Raw genomic sequence first — 22,395 nt, 5'->3', positions numbered from 1 at the left:
CTGACGTATAGCACGCAAGATTACTCCTACTGGTCAGAAGGAACAGCGCCCCGGCAGCTGCCAGGCTTCTCAGTATGCTGCCTCGCTGAGGAGCGCCGACAGGTGACGCAGCAGGCGTCGCACTTCAATAGCTCACGAGATGAGACCGACGGGAATAGGCACGGGGCGGCCGTTGTAAGGCGCCAGCAGCGCTCTGGCGAACAGCGCCGTGAACGGCAGCAGTATTAGGCCACCAGCACTGTGAAGCAGACGACAGCTAGGGCGAAGGCGCCCGCTGCTACGCGCGTGCAGTAATATGACACTGTGATTAAGGCCTGACGAACCTAAAAACGTATTTTCGGGCGTCTGCTATTGAGAAAGGTCGCGGCTTGTACGAAGCAAGTCACATTCGTGGCATAAGCTAGTATATAAAGCGGGAAAGGAGTGCAAAATGCGATCGAAGTGCGCCCTGCAAACAAAGCTCACCGCGGCAAGCTAAGACGCGGAATTTCAACAATGACTTTGCAGATGTTATTTTGCTGTGCACGCGAACATCGTCATGTATTTAATACGCGTGGAATGGCGAAGCATCACAACAATCACAGGCAAAAAAAAAAGTCCTTATTTTTTTGCGCTGCTTCGTCGGTTGTACTTGTGTCGGTACGTTCCCGTTCAGCGTTCATTTTCTATTTTTCTTTCTGCGATGTTTCGCTAAGCTTAATGTATTCAAAAATAGCCCAATCCTCAGTCTTGATCAATTACACCCAGCTTGACGGCGGCGGCGGCGGTTGGTGCACGTGTAATGCCGGCATTGACGGCAAGTGTGAACAATGCCACTGCCTGCATTGACGTTCGCCGTCGATGCAGAGCAGAAGGAGTCGTGCGCCAGACTCAGCCACAGGGAAATGTAGCATAAAAGATAAAAAACTGAGCCACTGAGAGAACGGCAAAACGACGACTACAATTTCGCGCATTCGCCTCGGCGCTCCGAAGTCCCCACAGCTGCGGAAGCGAAGACACAATTTGCATGGAACACGAAGCTCCCGCAAATAAACCGCTCCTTCATTTGTCAGAACTAGTCAAAAGCAAAGCAGCCTTGCAAATGTACGGACGGCGCGCGTCCAGGCCTTCTGAGGACGTGATGGAAACCGAAGAAACTGCTTCATCAGCTCAAGCCATATTTGCGTAACTGGTCGTGCACACAAAAACGCAACACGACTGTCCGGATTCGCATCCACGGGGTACAGCGGCAACGCAAAGCAGAAGAAACGATGGAACGTAATCAACCGACGCAGCTGCAGCGGCTGCGCCTTCTGCGCCCAGTCCGGCATTCGCATGCCAATACATTCGCGGCGCCGCCGCTTGATGGCGCCACCGGTCCGAACTCATCCCGCGCCCAGTGCCTCGCTGGCGTTTAGGGCGTTGCCACTGGCGTTAGGGCTAGAGCGCTCTGGTTAGGGCTCATTCAAACTGGCGAGTCGCAGAGGTGGCGCGACCGAGTTGGTCGCACAGCGACGGGTAGCCATATACGTATAACGGCGAAGTCTTTGGTCGAAAAGTGCCTGTTTTTGGGTCATTCGCTGGGCAGCACGTTCGCAGGTGTGGTTGAGCCTTTATGAGCCAGCGCGCGAAATATTATATAACGTTAGTTTGACATTTTCCGTCCATTCCGCTCAAACCAGTGCGACCACACCGAAGCTCAGCAGGAACGCTGGCGTGCTCACAGTATGTATTATGCCTGGAACACACTGACTAGTACGCTGAGCACAGGCACCGAGAGTGATGCCTGCCACCGGCGGTACGGTGGCGCGCTTTAGTACGGGACCATGCAGAGCATACACTGTAACTCTAGGACACTCTTGAACGCTCGAATAAGTAATTTTCTACAAAGGCTGCAATTAACCTACACAGGATAAACAGTTCCCGATCGTCACTCACAACATGCTTCCCACTTCAACGAAATGGTTCACCGAGTAAGCCACGAAGACCAGCTACACGTCTCGCATAAAGTCTGGGAAACTGGTACGAAAACAAGTGTTATGTATTTATTTTGTTGGCACATAATAACCTAATAACCTTTCGGTACACGTCACCCATAGGGTCGCCCCAATTTCTTAAAAATATGGAATTCCTGCCGTTTTCGACCTCCTCTCCCCTCCCACAGGGAAGCGAGGAAACTTGCATGAGTTTCATTTAGCGCCTCTAGACAGCAATTCGCATTTACCTCTTAACACACGCAGCTCAAAATTTACCTGCACATTTCCCCAAGCGATTCTCACATTTCCTCGAGGTAGATACTTTTTGAGTGATCTAGTTTATTTTTTTTTCAGAAACACTGTGAAGACAAGAATATAACATTTCCGAGCGATTTTCGCGACATTAGCAGCTTCGCTTTGAAGAAAATATTGCTAGTTCTGTAAACAGCAACTGTTAGACCATCTGACGCAGACAAAGCTTATATAATAATTTACAGCTCATGTGGAATTGCTACGAAGTTCTCAAGGGTTTCGCAAAAGTTACACACAAATCAGTGGTATATATTGAGGCGGTGTACATCACATCAATTTTTTGACCGAAACAGATGCATTAATAAGTGCATAGTTGACAGAATTTATGTATGCGTCTTCCTGTTCGCCAAAATTTCCAAAATTGTTAAAATTATGTCCACGATTGAATTGTCCAAGTCGAAAAGCAGTGAACTGTACTTTTTCACGCTTTCAGATGCATATGTTTATTAAGCTCCGCATTTCGAATTCTGCACAGGCTGCTCCATCGCATTCAAAGCCCTAAGAAACTTGAGTCAGTCTCTGCCCATCTCATGAACAGTATCCGTTGCTTCCGCAGTGGCCTTGAAAATGAAAAAAAAAAGGTGTTAGTGAAGAAGCACGAACAGTAGCGACAGTGCATGAAATAAAAACAGACACACATTAGATACATTAAAGAGTATTAGAAACGCCATACCCAAGTGGCTATGCGAATGCGAAATATCCAAGCTCCATTCGCGTTCATCTGTAATCTCTTCCGAGTTCTTTTGTGCGCCCGGCGTATAGCATCCCCCAACTTACAGCGCCTTATTCCTAAAACTCCATACTAGAGAGATTTAGCTTGTCCCTTAATTATTACCGTTTACGGATTACTGGAGCCGCAGGCAGCAAAGTCGGTAGTGACATCTTGTGGCGCTTCGTGCAACTACAATGCGTTTTGAAATATATTCTTGTGTTGCGGGAGTGTTTTCGTCGCAAGAAAAACATAAAATTACTGTACGTTTACGATTGTGTCGCTACCGACGCTCTGTAAACAGGTAACTGCAGTATTAGCTTCCCTGCACTATGTTATGCTCTTTGTCACAAGATGTCGCCACCAGCATTGCTGCGGCTGTGCACCTCCCTCCCCCTGGTAACCGATATTCCGATAACGGCTATAGTACATTTCAGAACTAAAACTCTCTATTTTAGCTTGACCGCAAACGGACTGCCTTTACCGAATACCTAGTTACCAGAGACGTAAGCGCGAGCGTTCTAAAGCGGCTCTATAGAAGTGCCCGAGAGCGTCTGGGTTGGCTGTGCCGCCTGACGGCGTTGAGTTTAAAAATGCAGAGCGCGCACATAGCTATGTGTATATATCACACTAAACTTTTTAACACATTCATGGGCGTGCAAAGGGTGTTTGGTTATTTCATGGCTAACACCCTCACGTTTAAGGGGCAAGATCGAATCGTTGGCGAGACAAATGAATTTTTCTTGCTTGTCAACATTTTTATGCCAAGTAAGCATGGTGATAGCTCCGAAAGACGACTCAAGAAAACTGCACATCAAAACGTTTCCAAAGTACCGCTGTCAAAATTTCGTGTAAGATATTCAATTCTTGCACCAGGTGTTAAGAATTAGTGCACAGTTTTCACTTAAGCCTTTTCGTCATTGTACGTATACTTAGAGCTCACCGTTCGTGCGCAACAATTATTTTTAATAGCCGTAGAAGGAAGGGTGTCAGCCATGGGACAGAAACACTCTTAAAGGTGTAAACTTTTCTTAAGAGTTGTCCATTTCGCAGAAAAACTCCCGTAATTCCTGCATATCCTGAGCCGTATAGTACACACCGACGAGACGGAAACACCCTTAAGGGTGTACACTTAAGAGCGGTCAATTTCGCAGAAAAACTCCCGTAATTCCGGTATACCCTTGGCCGTAGTGCTCTAGGCAACTTACCGACGCGGCAGGGACATCCGTTCACGTAGACGCCTCCCTTGATCTGCTCGTCACTGCATGGCTCGCCGGGCTCGGCGTAGTGGCGGCACTGCTTCGGACTACCGGCCTGGTCGCCCCTGGGGAACACCTTCACGCAGCACTTGGAGCGGCACTCGGCGCTAATCCGGCAAAAGCCGCCCACTTCAACGTCCTGTTCCGCGACAGTGATAATGCATTGGATGTTATTAAGTGGACACTGAGGAGCTAGGGATAAAGTGCGATGCATATCTGGCCAATTTCAAACTTTTATAGCTCCTTCCGCTTTTACTTATTGACAGAGCCCGCTTAATTTGGCCGGCAAGAATGGCAACAGCGAGCAACAGTACTGCAAGAAACGTACGCCGGCTGGCTTTTTCAACACTTTTACGCTGCAAGTAATCACAAATTTACGACTCAATTATGCCCTAAAATGTGCAAAAAAAAAATTAAAGACTTTCTGCACATTAAATCAGCTTCGGAACACGCCTTTTCTCGGCATATTAGACTGATAGGACACGCGACCAGAATTTTCTTGGGGATACGGGCTCGGTGTTCTGGCAATGGGTGTTATAGTGAGCAATACAGGGCCACCGCGAAGCAGTCATATGGCGCCATATCGCACCTACGGGGTTCTTTCGTTCGGACCTCAGTCAATGGCGAGAATATATTATTTCACACTTTTGTTGGTACAGATTTGACTCCTGACAACTATAGTTACATTTAGGAAAGTGAATGGTGGTACGCAAACAAATAAATGCGTCTGCATTCAGTATGGCAATTACAATATATGTAAATATATATACATCTACGAGACCAGATAGCTGCAGTTTCACGATAGTGGGTGGGGGTAGGCAAAAAAATGTCGTCGCATGTACTCTTTGGGTGAAAAGGCTGCGGCTGTATGATCGCTTCACCGTTCATATATACCCGCAGCCCCTTTTTGGCTGAAAGATTGACATCTGCAGCTGCGATGAAGCCAATTCCTTACCTTCGCAAGCGGGCCCACGGGGACTTGCCCGATGTCCTCGCCGAATGCCGACGATACTGCGGTAGCGGCAAGTAGCAGCAAAGCGACGGTGGCAATTGCCTTGCGCATTTTTCTCGTGTGGTTCAGTAGAGCCGAAAGCAGTGGATCTCCGCCGGCTGAACGCTAATGCGAGTCTTACCCTTCGTGTGACGATTTGTGTTGCGTGCTTCGCGCTTAAAGAAGCCATTCACTTATCAGATTTGGCGGAAAATGCGTCAAGTTCGGCGTTTCATTGTGTTCACCCATTGCTTAGAGGGCGTGAAATGCTGATAACAGCTTATCACCTGAGCTCGATTGGCGGCAAGCCATAGCGCTGCCACGTTATTATCTGGAGTTAATTAGAATCCCTATCCGAGCAGCCAGCGACGAGGATTGTGAATATGTCGTTTAATTTGGCCGTTCTTTTTCATTCTTGCGGGGTATTTTTTGTTTGTTTTGCGGGCCCTCTCAAAACGAGTGACAATGCGCATTCAGCAGTAAATCGCTGTCGTGTGTTAACAAAAGCACGATAACGTTAAACCAATAAATAAAATGTCTGCAGATTCCTGCCAAGAAACACTGCTTCGACGACTCATTTCAAGGATTTCATGAAAAAAAAGTAATCTGGTCTACGTAACTTCCCTTATACGCTTGTATTTCGCATCAGGTTGCAAGGACACGTACGTACAGTGTTTGCGCGGACATGATTTCACCTTGATCGCGGATAGGACAATAGTCGTTCTTTCATGGCACAGAAATGTCAAAGGCGAACGGTGGGAGCTTTATAGATTAAAGGTCGCAAGTTGCATAAAGTAGCATCTCCAGGTGTTAGCGCCGCACGTCTATTTCCTTATCTACGCAGATGAAAAAACAGGGCTGGAAAAGACAATGAAGGATAAGAGAGATAAGAAGTGGACGAAAAGATAAGAGAGCAGCTGCCCGAGACCACCTCTCTGGACATCGGGGTACAGTAGCCCTTCCCGTGCGAGAGGCAAGGTCAGTTCGTCCAAACTAGGTTTCAGCTTTGCGAAACGTGTTATGAACGTTGACAACGCATACACAGCTTGCGTCTACGCCTGTTGGAAAAGAAAGAAAGAAAGAAAGAAAGAAAGAAAGAAAGAAAGAAAGAAAGAAAGAAAGAAAGAAAGAAAGAAAGAAAGAAAGAAAGCTTCGAACATTAGACAGTTCAAGTAGTCTGAAAAAAATATTTTGCAACGGTTTTCTCTCGCTCTTTCTTTTTTTTTCATGGTGCTGGCTATGATCTGGTTCAACATGACGGTCTCTCCGTGTTCTCAGTCGGTGGAGCACGACGCTGCAAAAAGAGACAATTGTGTGGATTCCGGAGAACAGGAACGCTCTTCGGTAGCAGACATTGCACTGCATATTAGACACATCACGAATACTGCAGCGGACGTCGTAACGCCGCAATATATTCAACTCTACAATGCGGCCCCTGGGACAGATTCCATGCCAGACGCAGTCCACGCAGTCACTGTGTGACACTGCACTTTTTTCGCACAACGCAAGCGCGCGACCTCGCATACAGAGACGTGACGGGCACATCTTCGAACGTCGAGAGCATGCGGACGATCGTTACTCCGCCGACAAAGCAAGTACAAACAGAGCACGTCTTTAAAACAGCTGGACGCGTCTGATCGCACACACACTACCCGTACACGTACTACATGTACTACAAGGCTGCCGGCTCTTCCAGCGTGTTAGCGGCTTGACTCACCGCACGCACAAGGTATATACACGGGTGAACGTGCAGGAAGCGATGCTTCATACCCCGTCAAAGTCCGTCCACTCGCGGCCACTCCGCTAGCAACTGCTAACATACGTTCTGGCTGATGAATGCGAAACACTAGACGCCTGTATCGCGCAGCCACACGTCTTGCACGTCTGCAATCCCCGTCCTTTCTGCCTGAGTCGAGCACCACCAGTGTCCATGTTCCCATTGAAACGTGATGAGCTGCTGCGTGAAGTTCTTACGCGATCGTCTCACCATTACGGCGTCCGGAAGACTACGGAAGGGCAAGTGCCTTGCGACGAAGTAAGCGAGAATTGCGAATACCAGCGCTTGACTGTGTAACGGTGACTGATTTCGAACTGTACGCCTGCGTCAGCACCCACAGACATCTGCTCCCGTGCATCAAAAAGCTTCGTGATCTCCCTGCCTTTTTCTTTTTTTTTTTTAATCTCCATGCCAAAGTACATGGAGCATAGTGCGGAAAAAACGAGAAGTCGGCCACAGGTATGGTCCTTTTTTTGTGTGTTTGTGCGTGTAGACTTAGACGATAGACTGACTGCATCAGCGATTTCGTGCAGCCGCTGTGAGTGAGGGGAGTAAGTGAGCGAGTGAGGGGAGTAATTAAGTGAGTGAGGTGAGTGAATGATTGGAGTGAGTGAGCGATGGGAGTGAGTGAGAGACGCGAGTGAGTGAGTGAGGGGAGTAAGTCAGTGAGTGGGGGAAATAAGTGAGTGAGTTAATAAGTGAGCAAGCGAGTGGAGTCAGTGAGTGAGTGAGTGAGTGAGTGAGTGAGTGAGTGAGTGAGTGAGTGAGTGAGTGAGTGAGTGAGTGAGTGAGTGAGTGAGTGAGTGAGTGAGTGAGCGATTGACGTTGTACTAAATCGACACGATCTAGTACGTCGGTTGCAGTGAACAATAGAATCCACGCCTTAAAATGGCTCCTGGCTCGCGTTTATTGGGCAGTTGGCCAGTGGTGCAACAACAAGGGTGGCAATTGCTGTCTCTTTTATTGTCTATTATCCTTTCGGATATGCTCCTATGCAATGATCGCCATTCTTACGTCTGTAGCCAACGCCCTCGTAGTAAACGCCCGTACTTCTTGAGATGTATTCTGCGGCGATCACTTCGACGATGCTATCGCCTTCACGTGATGCAGTGCTCAACCAGCGAATCAGCTCATCCAGTTTTGCTCAACCAGCCAATTAGCGCGCCCCTGACGGCGATGCTATCGTCAAGTCGACACGAAAGTGATCGCCGCAGAATACGCCCCTTTGTCTCCAAACGCAACAAAATGTACCAACCCCTGTCAAACATGCCCCCATAACACCAGTCTCGCGGTAATTCCCCAGAGCAGTCGCCAATATGAAGCTCAACGCGGAGCTAAAACGCAAGTGCGATGCACTTTTTATCAGAATTTTACTAGGTAGGTGCGCAGCAACGTAACATTTTCACATAATGAATATCCGTCTTTGTATATAAGGCACTCTACACATAACCTACACCCTAAAACGCGAATATGGGTTCAAATCAATCTCTGTACTCACACGCTTACACCCAGAAAGGGTGTGATCAGAAAGCGATACAGATTGAGCACGTCATGTCATGCATTCTGTCGCCGCCAAGTTGTGCCAACAGGTGGCACCCGCATCGTCTTCGCTTTCCTCGCTACGCGGTCGTCGCGCAACGAGAAGCAGAGCAGACCGAACGAAACAAAGACGAACAAAAAAAGAAAATAAAGACAACGTTCAAAGCCGACACGTCTAGCGCTGCGCAACAAGCGGAACACAATGCGCCCGTCACAACATGCATTCCGTCGTCACCAAATTCCCTCAAGAGGCGGCAACGGCGTCGCTTAGGTTTCCGTTATTGCGCTATCATTGAAAGGTAGAATTAACACACACACACACACACACACACACACACACACACACACACACACACACACACACACACACACACACACACACACACACACACACACACACACACACACACACACACACACACACACACACACACACACACACACACACACACAATAACCACAAAATCGAAAGAAACAGGAGCCACGGTAGCGCACAATACGCGCGACGAGCCGGGAGCGCCCAACAATGACTGTCACGACCGGACGACCGCGTGTCAGCCAAGCGTGCGCGACCCGTGAACGCAAACTGCTCGGCGACGACTCGGCAACACCCTTCCCCCCCCTCCCCCCCCCCCCCCCGGCGCCCTGGAGGTGACGCAACGCGAGTACGCGGTCGGTGTTCGCGCTCGCTCTCCGCGCGCAGCCAGATTTCTCTTGAACGTCTTCTATACGTGTTTTCCAAGGATTAAAGAAAAAAGACACTGCAGTATGGCATGACATGCTACGAGGACTACACGACAGAAGAGGCAAGTGCCTAAAGGACACAGTCCTTCCTATAGACCTCGCGCGTAGTGCTGGGAGGAATAGCTATACGGGGAATTACACCTTCTCTCTCTCTCTCTCTCTCTCTCTCTCTGTGTTCTTTTTTTTTTGTCCTGTCTCTGCTGTCCTGTCTCAGCTGCCACGACCAAACTCGTACATTCTTTCATATTTTTCTTTCTTGCGGTGGGGAGGGAGGGAGAGGAGGGAATTTATCTGGAAAAAGCATTTCAATGGAACTTGAAATACTTTAATGCGAAGAAAGAGCGTTCCATATCCGTTTCACAACACTTGCTGCCTCTAGCTGAATGAAGGCTTGCGTATGCTTGCTATAGCTGGAAAAGCATAGTTGGGGAACAGAGCTGCAGGGTTTTAATTTGTAAGATATAAACAGGAAAGCGATACACAAACGCAGGAAGCACTTCTAAAAACTGCTTTGTTTCATGAAGAAGCACGAAAGTGGATTCGTGAGCCGGAGCACCCAAGCACCACACGCTGGCTGTGGCGCTGTCTGACAGTCGGAGCTAATCTCGTACACACGTGCAGATATACCTGCGAAAACGCACGGCTGGCCACCGCGGGAGCTTAATTGTTAAGGCACCGCATAAAGGTGTGGGTTCGACTCCCACCTGCGCCAAGTTCTTCTCGTCCACTTTCATTTCTCTCTTTGCGGTTACTATTTGTACTGTTCCGAATAAACGTAATAACTACACTCTCCTACGCGCTCCTTGTCGCTTCGCTGGCTCTTTTCTTAGTGCCATTCGGATACAGGAGCTCGAATTCGGTGTGTTGCGAAATTGTAACAACAGGATAGAAATGGTCCGAGACAGGGAACTCTATAGAGTTCTTTAACTTGCACATTTAAATTTAATAGTACACACGGGCGTTATCGCATTTCAACCGCATCGAAACAGCAACATGGTGCTGAACAGCGCACCGTCACAGCCACCGAGTTACATGCAGCGGCGGCGATTTAATTACTTGCTCTCTGATGCACCCTGATGTTCTCTGATGCACCACGCGGAGTGGCCCCATGTGGTGCTCCGCATCTATCCGATATAACAAATAGCCTCGTTCAAAAAAAAAAGCTTAAGTGGCGTGGAGACATTTGCCTCACAAACTGCATTACCACGCCGGCTATCACGTGAAACTTTGCATTGTTTGCATTGAGGTAAACTTTGCATTGTTTGCATTGAGTTTGCATTGAGGTTAACAACCTCAATGCAAACTCCTTTAAGTTGGCTACAGCGCTTTGCTGCGCGACGGTCATACTACCAACATATTCGCCTTCTCGCCACACTAAAAACAAACCGATCGTCGCCTGAAAAAGAAAAGCCAAAAAGAAAGACTGTCTCGCACAAAATGTCGAGAACACAACTCTTGTCATCGCCACAACTATGCGACGCGCAGATCCGCCATCCATGTGGCTCTTCAGCGTCATCCGCAAAATTTGTGAAAGGAAACATACTTAACGGTCATTCCATCTGGCTGATTAACACTGCAAAACGCAGCTAAATTGCTTAGCCGTGCGTAGTTTCTAAGATGGATTGGATTGGATAAACTTCAGGTGGGGAGTCTCCATCGCTCTACAAGTCCACCCAATCACTGTACTATAGGGTGACAGACGGGCCCATAGCGTTTCATGCAATAATCGCTAGAGGGCAGTCTCGCGCAAGTGTCTACGAGGGCTGCACGCGGGGTGGTCCAGCCAGCATGTGAATGGTGGTTAAGTACAAGAATTTGCTTGAACTTTGTCTTCCTGATTTCAAACGGCTTCATGCACTTCGCGAACTCGTCATTTTAAACAAATTACCGTGCTAAAAATAATTAAATAAACACCAATGAAATCGTTCAACGGTAGAATTCGAACGCTGGAAGTCTGGTATAGGAGCCGGATCACGCCACGGACGCATGCATCGGCAAGCGGCATAGAACGTCCTTATGAATTTCTTGAGTGCTAGCGGGCGCGTTGAGACGCTTGACGCGTTTCGATTTGGCCACCTCGACATGCCGAACTCCTGCAATTAGCAGCGATTATGCATGTTCACAAGGTCTCCTGCATTTATAGAAGTACGGAGTGCTTTCAACTTTAGGACGCTGAAGGCAGATAAAGCGTAATAAACGAAGCCACAAGAACGTCTGAAGACGCACGCACGCACGCACGCACACGCACGCGCACACACACACACACACACACACACACACACACACACACACACACACACACACACACACACACACACACACACACACACACACACACACACACACGGAGATCAGACAAATCCATGCACTATCGTTCCCGCGGTGGCTGAACGATAGCAGCGCGAGATTTCCCTCTAGTAATTATCATGGGAAACTCAATGGACCTTTTCCGACCTTCGTGCGAGAATTCCTGCGCTCGCCGCTAGGTGTCGCACGGACTTGCTGGAGTCGCGAATGCGGTGCTGAAGAGGCCTACATACTCATGAACTACTGGCTCCGCATATAAAAAATAACAGTGGCTTCATTCATAACGCATACATATCCACGCACAATGTCGCGCTGTGTTCACATGCGCGACCATCATGGAAACAAGAAGAAAGAAGACGACGATCGTGTCGAGCGCCAGTTATCGATATTTTCTATTATTTCATTTATTTACGTTAACTCATTTTATCAAAATTCTTCACAATATTTTCATCACACGTCTAAATTACAGTTCTAGTCTCACGCTCCACAATTTAAATCTAGTTTGGCTTTACTTCTAAGCATACGAAAAACCGCCTGCTTCTTGGCCAATCCCCCATAGTGGGTATGCGCCACTGTCTGGGACACAAGACAAGACAAGACAAGACAGCCACTCCGGAGTACAACAACGTTCATTATAGCTTATACCTAACATAAAGGTATGACTTATTTTGCACTTTACTATAACCTACCCGATTCTTAGCCAATCCCCCAGAGTGGGTACGTGCCAGTAGATCACAAGGATCTTCATTTGCATCTAATTAGGCCCGAGAGCAAAGGAGAACGGCACGAGTGAGCCATCTAACTTCAGTGCTTCATTTCCCTACAGGAATATCGAAGCGAATTCTGCGAGAACTACGGCATGGAAGCCAAAGATGAGGTGAGTCGCTGCTGGTTCTCTTGAGGTGCGAGAGTCTGGCGATTTGAGGATCCCTATGATGCGCTTTATACTTAGCAGGTAACGCTGCGGAAGCTATACGAAAGAAGTTCGATCATACAAGTTGCACTCTGCGCGTTTCGCACTGCAGTTGCGTTTTTTTTTTTATCTGCGACGCTCCCAACGGTGTAAGCACTTGACACGCTACAGCTGGAACTAGTGAACCTATAGCGATAAGTCGGATCGCGTATACTTCGTGCACATTTATCCTTGTGAAGACTGTGCACATTTATGGACTTATATTTTTGCATGTGAAACGAAGCTACCTCTGCTTCTTCGAACACATATTTCACAGTAGCATTATGGACAATTCTTCTTAAAGAGGGGTCAACGAACTTTTTTGCATGTTTGCACTACTGTTTACTGCGGCCCTTGTTGCTATAGGAGCCAAGGTTACTTGGCTCCTATAGCAACAAGGACGTTGATAGGAGCAGCTCAGATCTCACACATTTTATTCCTCCCTAGCACCCACCAAAGTGTATAGCGTAACAAATAAACCAAAACTTGGGCAAGAGGCTTTACATTCATCTCGAGGACAATGCGTGTCAAGATGAATGTATACGTACACTTCCACGTGGCGTCACGGACCCAGCTTTTCACCGCAGTGGTTCTCCATCATGGCGGCTAGGATGGCGTCAATGTATCGTAGTCAGACGCTGGTAACCGGTTTCCCTGGAGCAAGGACGGCTTAGGAGAGCTGCCCCTGCCCAAGTGGCTGTGTTCGAGCCGCCCAAAGGGCCAACGCATGAAGCTGCTCGTCCTGCTGGTTCACCAGCATGTCACCTTGGATAATGTCAGCGCAAGACATCTATACCTACGCGTCTATATACGTATGCACTGTTCTCTTCTAATAAAAGTTAGTTAGTTGCGAACAGCCCCAGTCTTTGTCCTGTCCTTTCTTACGTGTCCCTTCTCGGTCGGCGTTTGGTTCTGAAGATGAAGGGTAGCTAACCGGATCCTCCTTTCCAGTTACCCTTTCTTTACACTAGCTTTCCCTCTCCTCTCACGCGCAATTGCCGCAGGCCGAGACTGGCTCGCCGAAGTCGTCTCTGGAGCGCCGCGAGGTTACGTCGCTACCCGTCGTGCTGGGGCTGTTCGCGGCGTCGACGTTCACGGACGTCAGCAAGATGGTCTGCAGTTACTCGCTTCGCTACCACAACGACGGTGAGTCCTTAAACGCTGCGTAACTTCAACGAATGAAGTCTGGCGAAGCGATGCCACGGACCAAGCGATGTCTTGCGACTTCCGGCTCTTACATAAACTAATTGACGAAGGCTAAACATTGTCTGTAGACTCCTCGTAGATCGCGTTGGCTACTTATGAACTTGTCCCTGTGGCTTTATAAAGTTTAAATACTGGGCGTCCAACGTAAATTGAGCCATAATTTAAAACCAAGGTAAAATTTTTTGCCGCCGCCGCCGTAGAGCAAGTCAGACAATTTGTATACTTCGCCTAATTACACAATTAGTTAATACTATTACGTGAAAGGGCAGTAGTGGGACGTACGCACATGCGGTCGCAGGGTGATCTGCGGGCTACGACGTGCCTTGTTTGATGTTGGCTTGTTTCCATGTTGACCAGTGCTTGCTACCCCTTGTATGTACTCCGTGTAAATGTTTTACTATACGGTGCTTCCCGGTAACAATATTAATTATCCATCTTCTAAATATAGTGTTCACAGTAAATATGTCAATGAGAAAATTCTAGACCACCTTGAAGAATTCACGATCCAGTTTTCTGTTGCTCAATGCGCGTTCTACATAAAAGCTTCTTTCCAAGCCAGATAGATTAGATAGATAGATTAGATAGATAGCTAAATAGATTAGATAGATAGATAAATAGATTAGATAGATAGATAAATAGATAGATATATTAGATAGATAGATTAGATAGATAGATTAGATAGATAGCTAAATAGATTAGATAGATAGATAGATAGATAAATAGATAGATAAATAGATAGATAGATAAATAGATAGATAGATAGATAGATAGATAGATAGATAGATAGATAGATAGATAGATAGATAGATAGATAGATAGATAGATAGATAGATAGATAGATAAATAGATAGATAGATAGATAGATAGATAGATAGATAGATAGATAGATAGATAGATAGATAGATAGATAGATAGATAAATTGATAGATAAATTGATAGATAGATAGATCGATAAATAGATAGATAGATCGATAAATAGATAGATAGATAGATAGATAGATAGATAGATAGATAGATAGATAGATAGATAGATAGATAGATAGATAGATAGATAGATAGATAGATAGATAGATAGATAGATAGATAGATAGATATGGATGGATGGATGGATGGATGGATGGATGAAAAACTTTATTAAAGCCCGAAAGAAAGCCTCCCAAATATTTAAGAAATGTACCGTGCACGGCAACACTCCCGAATGGGTGTGTTGTAAAGGGGGTGCGGGAGTCTATATAAACAACCGGCTGCCTCGTGCCTACTTGTGACGCAGGTGCGTACCCGATGAACCAGTCGCTCATGGTGGCGCTGACCGAGGTGGTCAAGTGCGTGCTCGTGGCCGTCGCGCACGTGGTCACGAGTGGCTCCATGCGCATGCGCCCCTCGCTCAAGTTCCTGCTGCCCTCGCTCATCTACATGCTCACGAACAACATCTTCTTCTTCGCGCTGAACTACGTGACGCCCGCTGTGTGGCTCGTGTTCACCCAGTGCAGGATCTTCCTCACGCTGCTCGTGTACAAGTGAGCCTGCGACGATGCACGCCATTTTCCTATACAGCGTGAATTTCTTTTTTTTTTTCGAGTTTCCGAAAAGAAAGCACGTAAATGGAACTCGTAAACGTACTCCCAGGTGAGAATGGGAGGGCCAAAATCAGTTTCTCGCCACTTGCAACTTCTAGGCGAAACTTGTGGTCTTTGATAACGGAGCGCACACATTTGTGAAATGACGGAGTAGTTCTGCGGAAACCCGCAAGGTGGAGAGAAGTAATGAATAAAGGGAAAATCAGACATCCACCCGTTCGTAGCAATCGTCCTGGTCCCGGACCAGGACGAATTTTCCTTCAGCTATGAGGCTTTTCTTTCGAGGAAACCGTATGGGTTTCCTTTGTAGCAGTTGTTACGAACGGGTGGATGTCTGATTTTCCCTTTATTCAAATTTGTGAAATGTGGGTGAAAGAAGTATCACGAAAAAAGAAATGTTTGGATGCCCGCATATTTCCGTACTGCCGAAATTCTAAATTGCCAGGTTAGTCGTCTCGCGTCTTAATGCAGCTTATAAAACTCTCAGTATAATTTCGCAGATGACGACGGCAATTTTTTGCAGCTGCGTGGATGCGGCCGCTTAAAGCTTATTGGAATGTTCACTACCTAGAGAAACTTGCTGTTGTGACACGCCTGCATATATTTGACACAAGACTACAAATAACATTAGAACCAAAATAATGACGGAGCATGCAGCGCAATACGACAGGGACCAAGGATAAGAAAGACACGTACATAGCACTGTGTATGTGAATTTTCCTCTGTCCCTGTTCTACTACGCTGCTCCGCCTCTACTATGAATCCAAACCGACTAGCCCAGTAGCAAATTTCATTCAGAACCACACTTTCGCTTAAGCGTCCATTTCGAGTTTCAGAAGTGGTTCGATTTGTCGCGAAATTGCGACGACAGGCTTGGCTTCAAGTCGCCTTGGCGGCATTATGTCTTAAAGGCACACTGAAGAGCAAGAATAAATTGCTTCAGATTGGCCCCCCATCATACCTATTCAAAACTCTTACTTTCACAGACTTGGCGGAAAAGGCTTGATTGCTACTTTGCTATTTATTCAACAGAGTTTATGTCATATTACTAGAACAGACTTTAATAAATGAGTGCATGGCAATTGGGATCGGTAGTAGTGTAAGACACTGCACCAAACGTTCTTATTCGGTGGCCAAACGCTACCCTGACACACGGCCGGCTACCTGCTCTAGCTGTTGCACTCCCTTATCTGTCAACAAATATCTATACCTATCGCAGCACTCACGCTACCCATTGCCGTAATTGAGCTAAGGGAAGGAAAATAAGCCACTGCGGTCAGACCTCCCAGACGACACGCGCTACTCTGGCGCCATCTCGTAGCCACTGCCACCGCACTACGCTTTTCTTCTCACGCTTTCGCCATACCCTCCTCCTCCCGCTTTCCGCCTCATGGTTCCGCTGCACCCTCCTCCTCCTCCGCTTTTCTCCTCGCGTCCTTCATCCCCCGCCGCGCTCTGCGTTCGCTCGGTTACGCCGACGCTCGCCGCAGAAATGGGCGCCTAAGAGCTAAGCTCTAAAGGAGCGTGTATATAGACGTTTTTGATGCCAAACTGCGGAAAAACCGCCGCCATTACCGTTCAGCGGAACTGATGCGGAATCCAAAACCTCGGCATGAGCTCCGAGATTCGACGGTACCAGCGGCGCGTTAAAAATCTTGGAGGCCATGATCTCCGATAAGCGTCACATCCGCTCGCCGCCAGATACCCGCATCGTCTGCTAAGTTGCTGATTAAAGGCTTGAAGAAGGGTAAAAAGAAGGACACCGACCACTGAATGAATACAAGAAAAGACGTTTCGGCTCCCCTGACGGGAGCCTTGTTCACATTCATTGTGAACAAGGCTCCCGTCAGGGGAGCCGAAACGTCTTTTCTTGTATTCATTCAGTGTCGGTGTCCTTCTTTTTACCCTTCTTCATGATGCCTCCCGACCAGACGGGCTTCCGTCAAAACCTCGACTTGATTAAAGGCTTCTCAACGTGAAAATTTCGAATTATTGTGATTACAAATATATTTCTGGCACACGAAGGAAATCAGAAATTATTTCGAAGTGTAAATTATACGTTGTAGAAATTACCTGACTGTAATTACCTGTAATGAAGTAACAATTAATGTGAAAAGAAAAACAAGAGCCGCAATATTTCGAGCGAAAGGCAAACTAATGTTTCACACCCCTTATAGTATATATTTTACCGACAAAGTGACTGAACTTGTTAACAAATTATATACTGACTCTGGGAGTAACTTCTTTTAGAAAAAAATCAAATGAGACGTGCACATCCAAAACGTAGCGACAAAAGTTGCACGAATACCGGGCCGAGCTTATAGAAATCACCACCCAAATCCAACGAGCATTGCTCTGATGAACTATCATTCATTTTCTTTTTCCCACACATAAGCTATTGTTTTCTGGTATAGGGAAACGCTACACGAACAACAACAAGCATCTAAGACTCCGCAAGCGATTTCCGAAGATAACTGCTAAAGTACCGTAGTTACCTGTGAAACTGTCTGCTAAACAAATTATTTTCATTGCATAGAAAGCCTTTATATATGTACCGACTCTTTAAAGGGATTAGGCCATGGCGCTACCTAACGGCGACCTAATGCCCAGGATTACTAATTGACATGGTGACGCCTACCTGCACCATGCCTGCACCGTTTCCAGGTACCCGTTCGGCAGACACGTGACCCGAGCGCAGTGGACTGCTGGCGCCCTCATCGTGGTGGCCGTGGTGGGCAGCCAGGCGGACGCCCTGGTCAGCCATGCGCGGTCCGCGTCAGTGGCCACAGCCCTGGCGCTGGCACTGCTCTGCGGGTCCCTCTCCACTATGGCGGCTGTCTACACAGAGGTATACCGCACCTCTACTTCGCAGAACATTAAAGGTACCACGTGCGCTATGCAGCCATAGCCAGGAGCGTGATCGAGCCCATTGTCTCCGGGACCCTGCGGTATCAGTGAGAGCGGTAACGCCGGCAAAGCCACCCGGCATACACGTAGGAGTAGTCGATGCATCTGCAGCGAAACTTCCTAGACGCACCCTACCGGACTCTGCTGACGGCGACTTCTGCTGAGTGCTGCTGCCGCTATTCTAACGCCGAACAGTTCACACAGAAGAGCACTCGCGCAGCGAATCTATATATGTAGTGCATCTGAACTACAGCCACCAAAAGTGCGCCGTGGCCAGGTCTATTCCTTCCGGAGTTGCACAGAGAAGCAACAAACGCTACTTAATTATCCTCATTGGAAACAATATGCGCTTTCGAGCGCATACTTCTTTTATATAAACGAATATTTCCACGCATTTTTTCCATCGGTTTGGCGCTACTCGGCATTGTTTTCTTCCCGAGTAAGGTGAGCCGGCCTGAAGATGGTGAAAACGGGGTCGATCCCCGGAGGGAGTGCGCGACTCGTGATCGCATGGGTCATGTGAACCACGTGGCTTAAGCTCAGCCTCTTGCTAAAGACGCGTAATCTCTATGCTGCAACGGGCATTCTATAAAACGATTAGTCTTACATTTAATTAACCGCTTCACAAGAGCATTGCTTCTCGATGATGCCAAGATATCCGTTGGATCTAGATAATTTTTTTTTTTTTTGGTTCTGCTTTGGCGAACTGACGCTGTATAGCTGGGCTACGTCCGTTCATTGTCTGATAAATGTTCATTGCTAAGTCTTCCTGTTGGGAGCACAGTGCAGATGTTGCCATTTCTAGCACAATTGTTTCACCGTTTCTAGGATACGGTCATTGTCCCTTGATCTACAACACCGTCTGCTGATTGGGCTAAAACGACGCGAACAGACAGACCATATTGCACCATTTGTGATTCGTCGTGGCATTCACCTGTGTCTGCATTATTGGAATGGCCAACAGCTTCACGTGCGTCACGCACAGCTGCGAGGAGACATGCCCAAGAATTTATTTGTGTCTGCTCACGCTCAAAGTGATAGAGGCAAGTGATGTGCTCTTTCCTAAGTGGACTGGAGAATCGTCCACTTTTTTATCAGAAAGTTCTAGGCCAATGCTCCCTATGTAACCTCGCGCAGGAAGCTTTATGTTTGCTGCCTAAGTATGTAAGGTCTCCGGATCAACCATGCCCAAACTCTTCGATTGCGTGTGCCGATTATTCCTTTGGGCTCCACTATGACATTACACCAAACTCCATGAAACCACTCAGAAATACCTCCAATTAACATGCCTTCCTTTTCCAGGCATCCTTCCTTTCTTCTCTCTCAGTCTTTGCTCAATGCTTTTCCATAAGATTGTCAGTCTGTCTGTCTGTGAAAAGACAAGACCAGACAAGACCAGAACAGACCAAACAAACAGACAGACAGGCATTGGTGTGGTGACGAGTGGGACCTTGCAATAAATGAAAATCCGCACGACCTACATTTTCCTCAATAACCACAGCTGCCGCTCAGTCAAAATCAGTTCATACACCACAACTTGCTGATTTGATTTTGTTGAGTGACTGATTTGGTTTAACCTATCAATTAAAGTAACACACAGGATAAGAGTCGTCATAGCGGAGGGTTCGATAGCGGTTGTCGGATATACTATAGCCTTAACTTTGCAATGACACGTTTAACATGGTGCTCGGTGCCGCTTGTTAATGCGCCTCGTTATGCAAGTTACGGAGATAAGTCTATGTGCTCACAAGAACAGAGGAATAATTTATGCTATTGCCTCTGTGCAAGTACCTTTTCCTAGCTGTCGCCTCCACAAAAATACGTCTACCAGACATCTAAAACCCGCCTAAACCCATCTAAAACCTAAGTGACAGAAATGTACGCGCGCTAATGACAACTCGTTATGCTTTACCTATGACTCTGCGTACCCACGCTCCATTATATGTCATGACAGGGTGTCATCTCTGTGTTTCCATCGCAGTACTACTTTAAGAACGACAGTCGCACCATTTGGGAGCAGCAGTTCCAGATGTACTTCGGCACCGCCTTCATCTCCGGCGCAGCTGCTTTGTTTTCCACAGAGTCACTCGTCTCCACAGGTAACCGAGTTTGTGCCACTGTATTCTGGCATAGCCTCCTGTGTTTTATTCAATACCTGCCCAGTGCGCCAAACTTCGAGGACGCCACATTTCTAGTAAACTGTCATAGCATGGCCTCGATATCACTGCCCGATAGCACTGCCCGATATCAGGTGACATGACGGCTGAAGTTTACTACAAAACATCACCGGAGAAAACAGGCCGTGCGATCACTCGGTTATTGCAAGACCTATGAGCGCGTATTTGTGTAATCTTCGCGCTTGTGGCTTCCAACGTTCAAGAGGTCTTTATTACGCAAAATCTTTTTCGATTTCGAAGAATTCATATTGTTGAAAGCGCATGAATGCAATTAGGTTGGCAGATTTACACAATCATTGCGGATTGTTGCATTTCTAGCGCAATATATTGCTGAATATGACAAAATTACTGAACAACAAAACCCGTTGAAACCAGAAGGACGACGTCTAGGCAAATTCATGCACTACCAATCATACCTATGATGGTCGAAACGCCGCCACAGACACATAGTACATAGACACTAGCGTCAAAGTTTGCACTAGTATTGAGTGATGAAGTTAGCTGGCATAAAACGTTCTCCGAGATCAGGCGGCGCGGAGGCCACGCGTGATATTTTGGCTGCCGCCGGACAGGATAATATAAGGTCTCTTCTTCGAGATAAGTTTGTCCTGCCATAAACGTAAATGTGTTGTTGCTGATTTGCTTGCTCGCTTGTGACGAGTGCCGGAAGTTCGCAGGCGCAGTCATGCGATGAGTACGGCTAATACAGGATGGGGTCGAGTAATTAGAAATCTCTTGGAAAGGACTTCATTCTGCGGCAGACTTAAACCTGGGGGGTTATTCTCTAAGTGTTCACCTAGAGGACATATCCATTTCAACTGCTGCTGAAGTGCTGACTGGCTGGGGGCGCCTGTCTCCTTCTGACGCGTACCCCAGCCCAGCCAATCAGAACACCAGTAGCAGACGAAATTGACATGTCCACAAGGTGAACACTTGCTCGCCCCTCTGCTCGCCGTTCTGCTTGCTTCTGTATTCTCGCTTGTTGTCTGTTAACCAACAAGTTCATTCGTTGGACTCGTCCCTTTCGATTTGCAGTCATGCAGCACTTGTGAATCGCTTTCTCCTCCTCACAGACGAGCTGACCGGCCGCGTGCGGAACTTCCTGGTCGCCACCGTGGTGTTCAGCGCCGCGTACGGCCTGTGCGTGGCGCTTGTTGTGACGCGGCTTGACAACGTGGTCAAGTACCACCTGTCGGCCACTTCCAGCCTGCTCAACACGATCGCCTCGGCCGCCCTGTTCCCGGACCAGTTCCGCGTCACGCCGGCTTACGTCGTCTCGTTCGTCGTGCTGATGGTGGCCATCTACCTTTACGAGAAGAAGAGCTTCGCGCTGCCCGACTGCTTAGACCGCTGGCGTCATGACAGCTCCAAGCGTATCGGCCTGACGACAGTGTCAGTTGAAGGCGATGACCCCTACGACGCCGAGGACGTTGACAACGACAAGGTGCCACTTGTCGAATCGGGTCGGGCCTGACAGTGACGTGATGCGGACAGCCCAAGCCTTGTACGGTGTTCTGTGACATTAACGCTTCGTCATCATGTTGTTCACTGGTCTTGTTGGATAATCATTCACTGGCCTCTTAATTACACATCCATCTTATTGATAACTAATGAGTGGTACGGTGCCAGTAGGTCATTGTGGAAAGGAGGCATAGTTATTACGCATGTATAAAGAACACCGGCAACGATAGCCGTGACGAAGGTGCTGACACGAATACACTACTAACGGGATAGGGCCGCGTCTAACGGCACTGCCTTCCAGCCTACCACCAAACCGCTTTGCTGGTCAAGCCACCTGCGAACGCTTGCGAAGTTTTGGCTTCTTCGCGTAGCACTGGTAGCAGTTGGGACCGTTTGACCAAGTGATGGCACTCGGCGAGTACCGGCACCCTCAATACCCTGTTAGTACGCGTAGCTACAAAGCGAGGCACACCAATTAAGAAGAATTATGTGCTTGCAGGGGAAGATTACTACACAGCTGCC

General features: G+C 47.6%; 2 protein-coding genes across 5 annotated transcripts in view; one reads left to right on the top strand and one right to left on the bottom strand.

The window, feature by feature from the left end:
- The window catches only part of LOC142557408 (CMP-sialic acid transporter-like), a 73,535-nt gene extending 51,568 nt beyond the window's left edge, over positions 1–21,967 (top strand). The window contains exons 1-7 of one of the 4 annotated variants that reach the window (XM_075669215.1): positions 6,918–7,462; positions 12,420–12,470; positions 13,550–13,691; positions 15,022–15,268; positions 17,993–18,176; positions 20,217–20,334; positions 21,486–21,967. In XM_075669215.1, coding sequence (XP_075525330.1) covers positions 7,412–7,462; positions 12,420–12,470; positions 13,550–13,691; positions 15,022–15,268; positions 17,993–18,176; positions 20,217–20,334; positions 21,486–21,886 — 1,194 coding nt within the window. In that variant the 5' untranslated portion in view covers positions 6,918–7,411 and the 3' untranslated portion in view covers positions 21,887–21,967. Of the gene's footprint in view, positions 1–6,917; positions 7,463–12,196; positions 12,250–12,419; positions 12,471–13,549; positions 13,692–15,021; positions 15,269–17,992; positions 18,177–20,216; positions 20,335–21,485 lie in introns of those variants that run through there. The other 3 variants (XM_075669217.1, XM_075669216.1, XM_075669218.1) reach the window with 3 other exon arrangements.
- Positions 2,682–5,418, bottom strand: LOC142557410 (uncharacterized). The gene is made up of 3 exons (XM_075669221.1): positions 5,191–5,418; positions 4,185–4,374; positions 2,682–2,827 (listed from the first exon to the last, which is right to left on the bottom strand). The coding sequence occupies exons 1-3, from the start codon at positions 5,296–5,298 to the stop codon at positions 2,796–2,798; spliced, it is 330 nt and encodes a 109-aa protein (XP_075525336.1). The 5' UTR covers positions 5,299–5,418; the 3' UTR covers positions 2,682–2,795.
- Positions 21,968–22,395: the final 428 nt, after the last annotated feature.

The sequence above is a fragment of the Dermacentor variabilis genome, chromosome 9 (assembly GCF_050947875.1).
Source record: "Dermacentor variabilis isolate Ectoservices chromosome 9, ASM5094787v1, whole genome shotgun sequence".
In the NCBI taxonomy this organism is placed as follows: domain Eukaryota; kingdom Metazoa; phylum Arthropoda; class Arachnida; order Ixodida; family Ixodidae; genus Dermacentor; species Dermacentor variabilis.
This window is presented reverse-complemented; position numbering and strand designations above follow the sequence as displayed.

What these genes read in the sequence shown, in the direction of transcription:
- LOC142557410 (XM_075669221.1), bottom strand. Translation starts at nt 5,298, where the DNA reads ATGCGCAAGGCAATTGCCACCGTCGCTTTGCTGCTACTTGCCGCTACC. An exon ending in CCGTGGGCCCGCTTGCGAAG is followed by an intron (nt 4,375 to 5,190) that starts GTAAGGAATTGG and finishes GTCGCGGAACAG; the next exon opens with GACGTTGAAGTGGGCGGCTT. An exon ending in CGGATGTCCCTGCCGCGTCG is followed by an intron (nt 2,828 to 4,184) that starts GTAAGTTGCCTA and finishes TTCATTTTCAAG; the next exon opens with GCCACTGCGGAAGCAACGGA.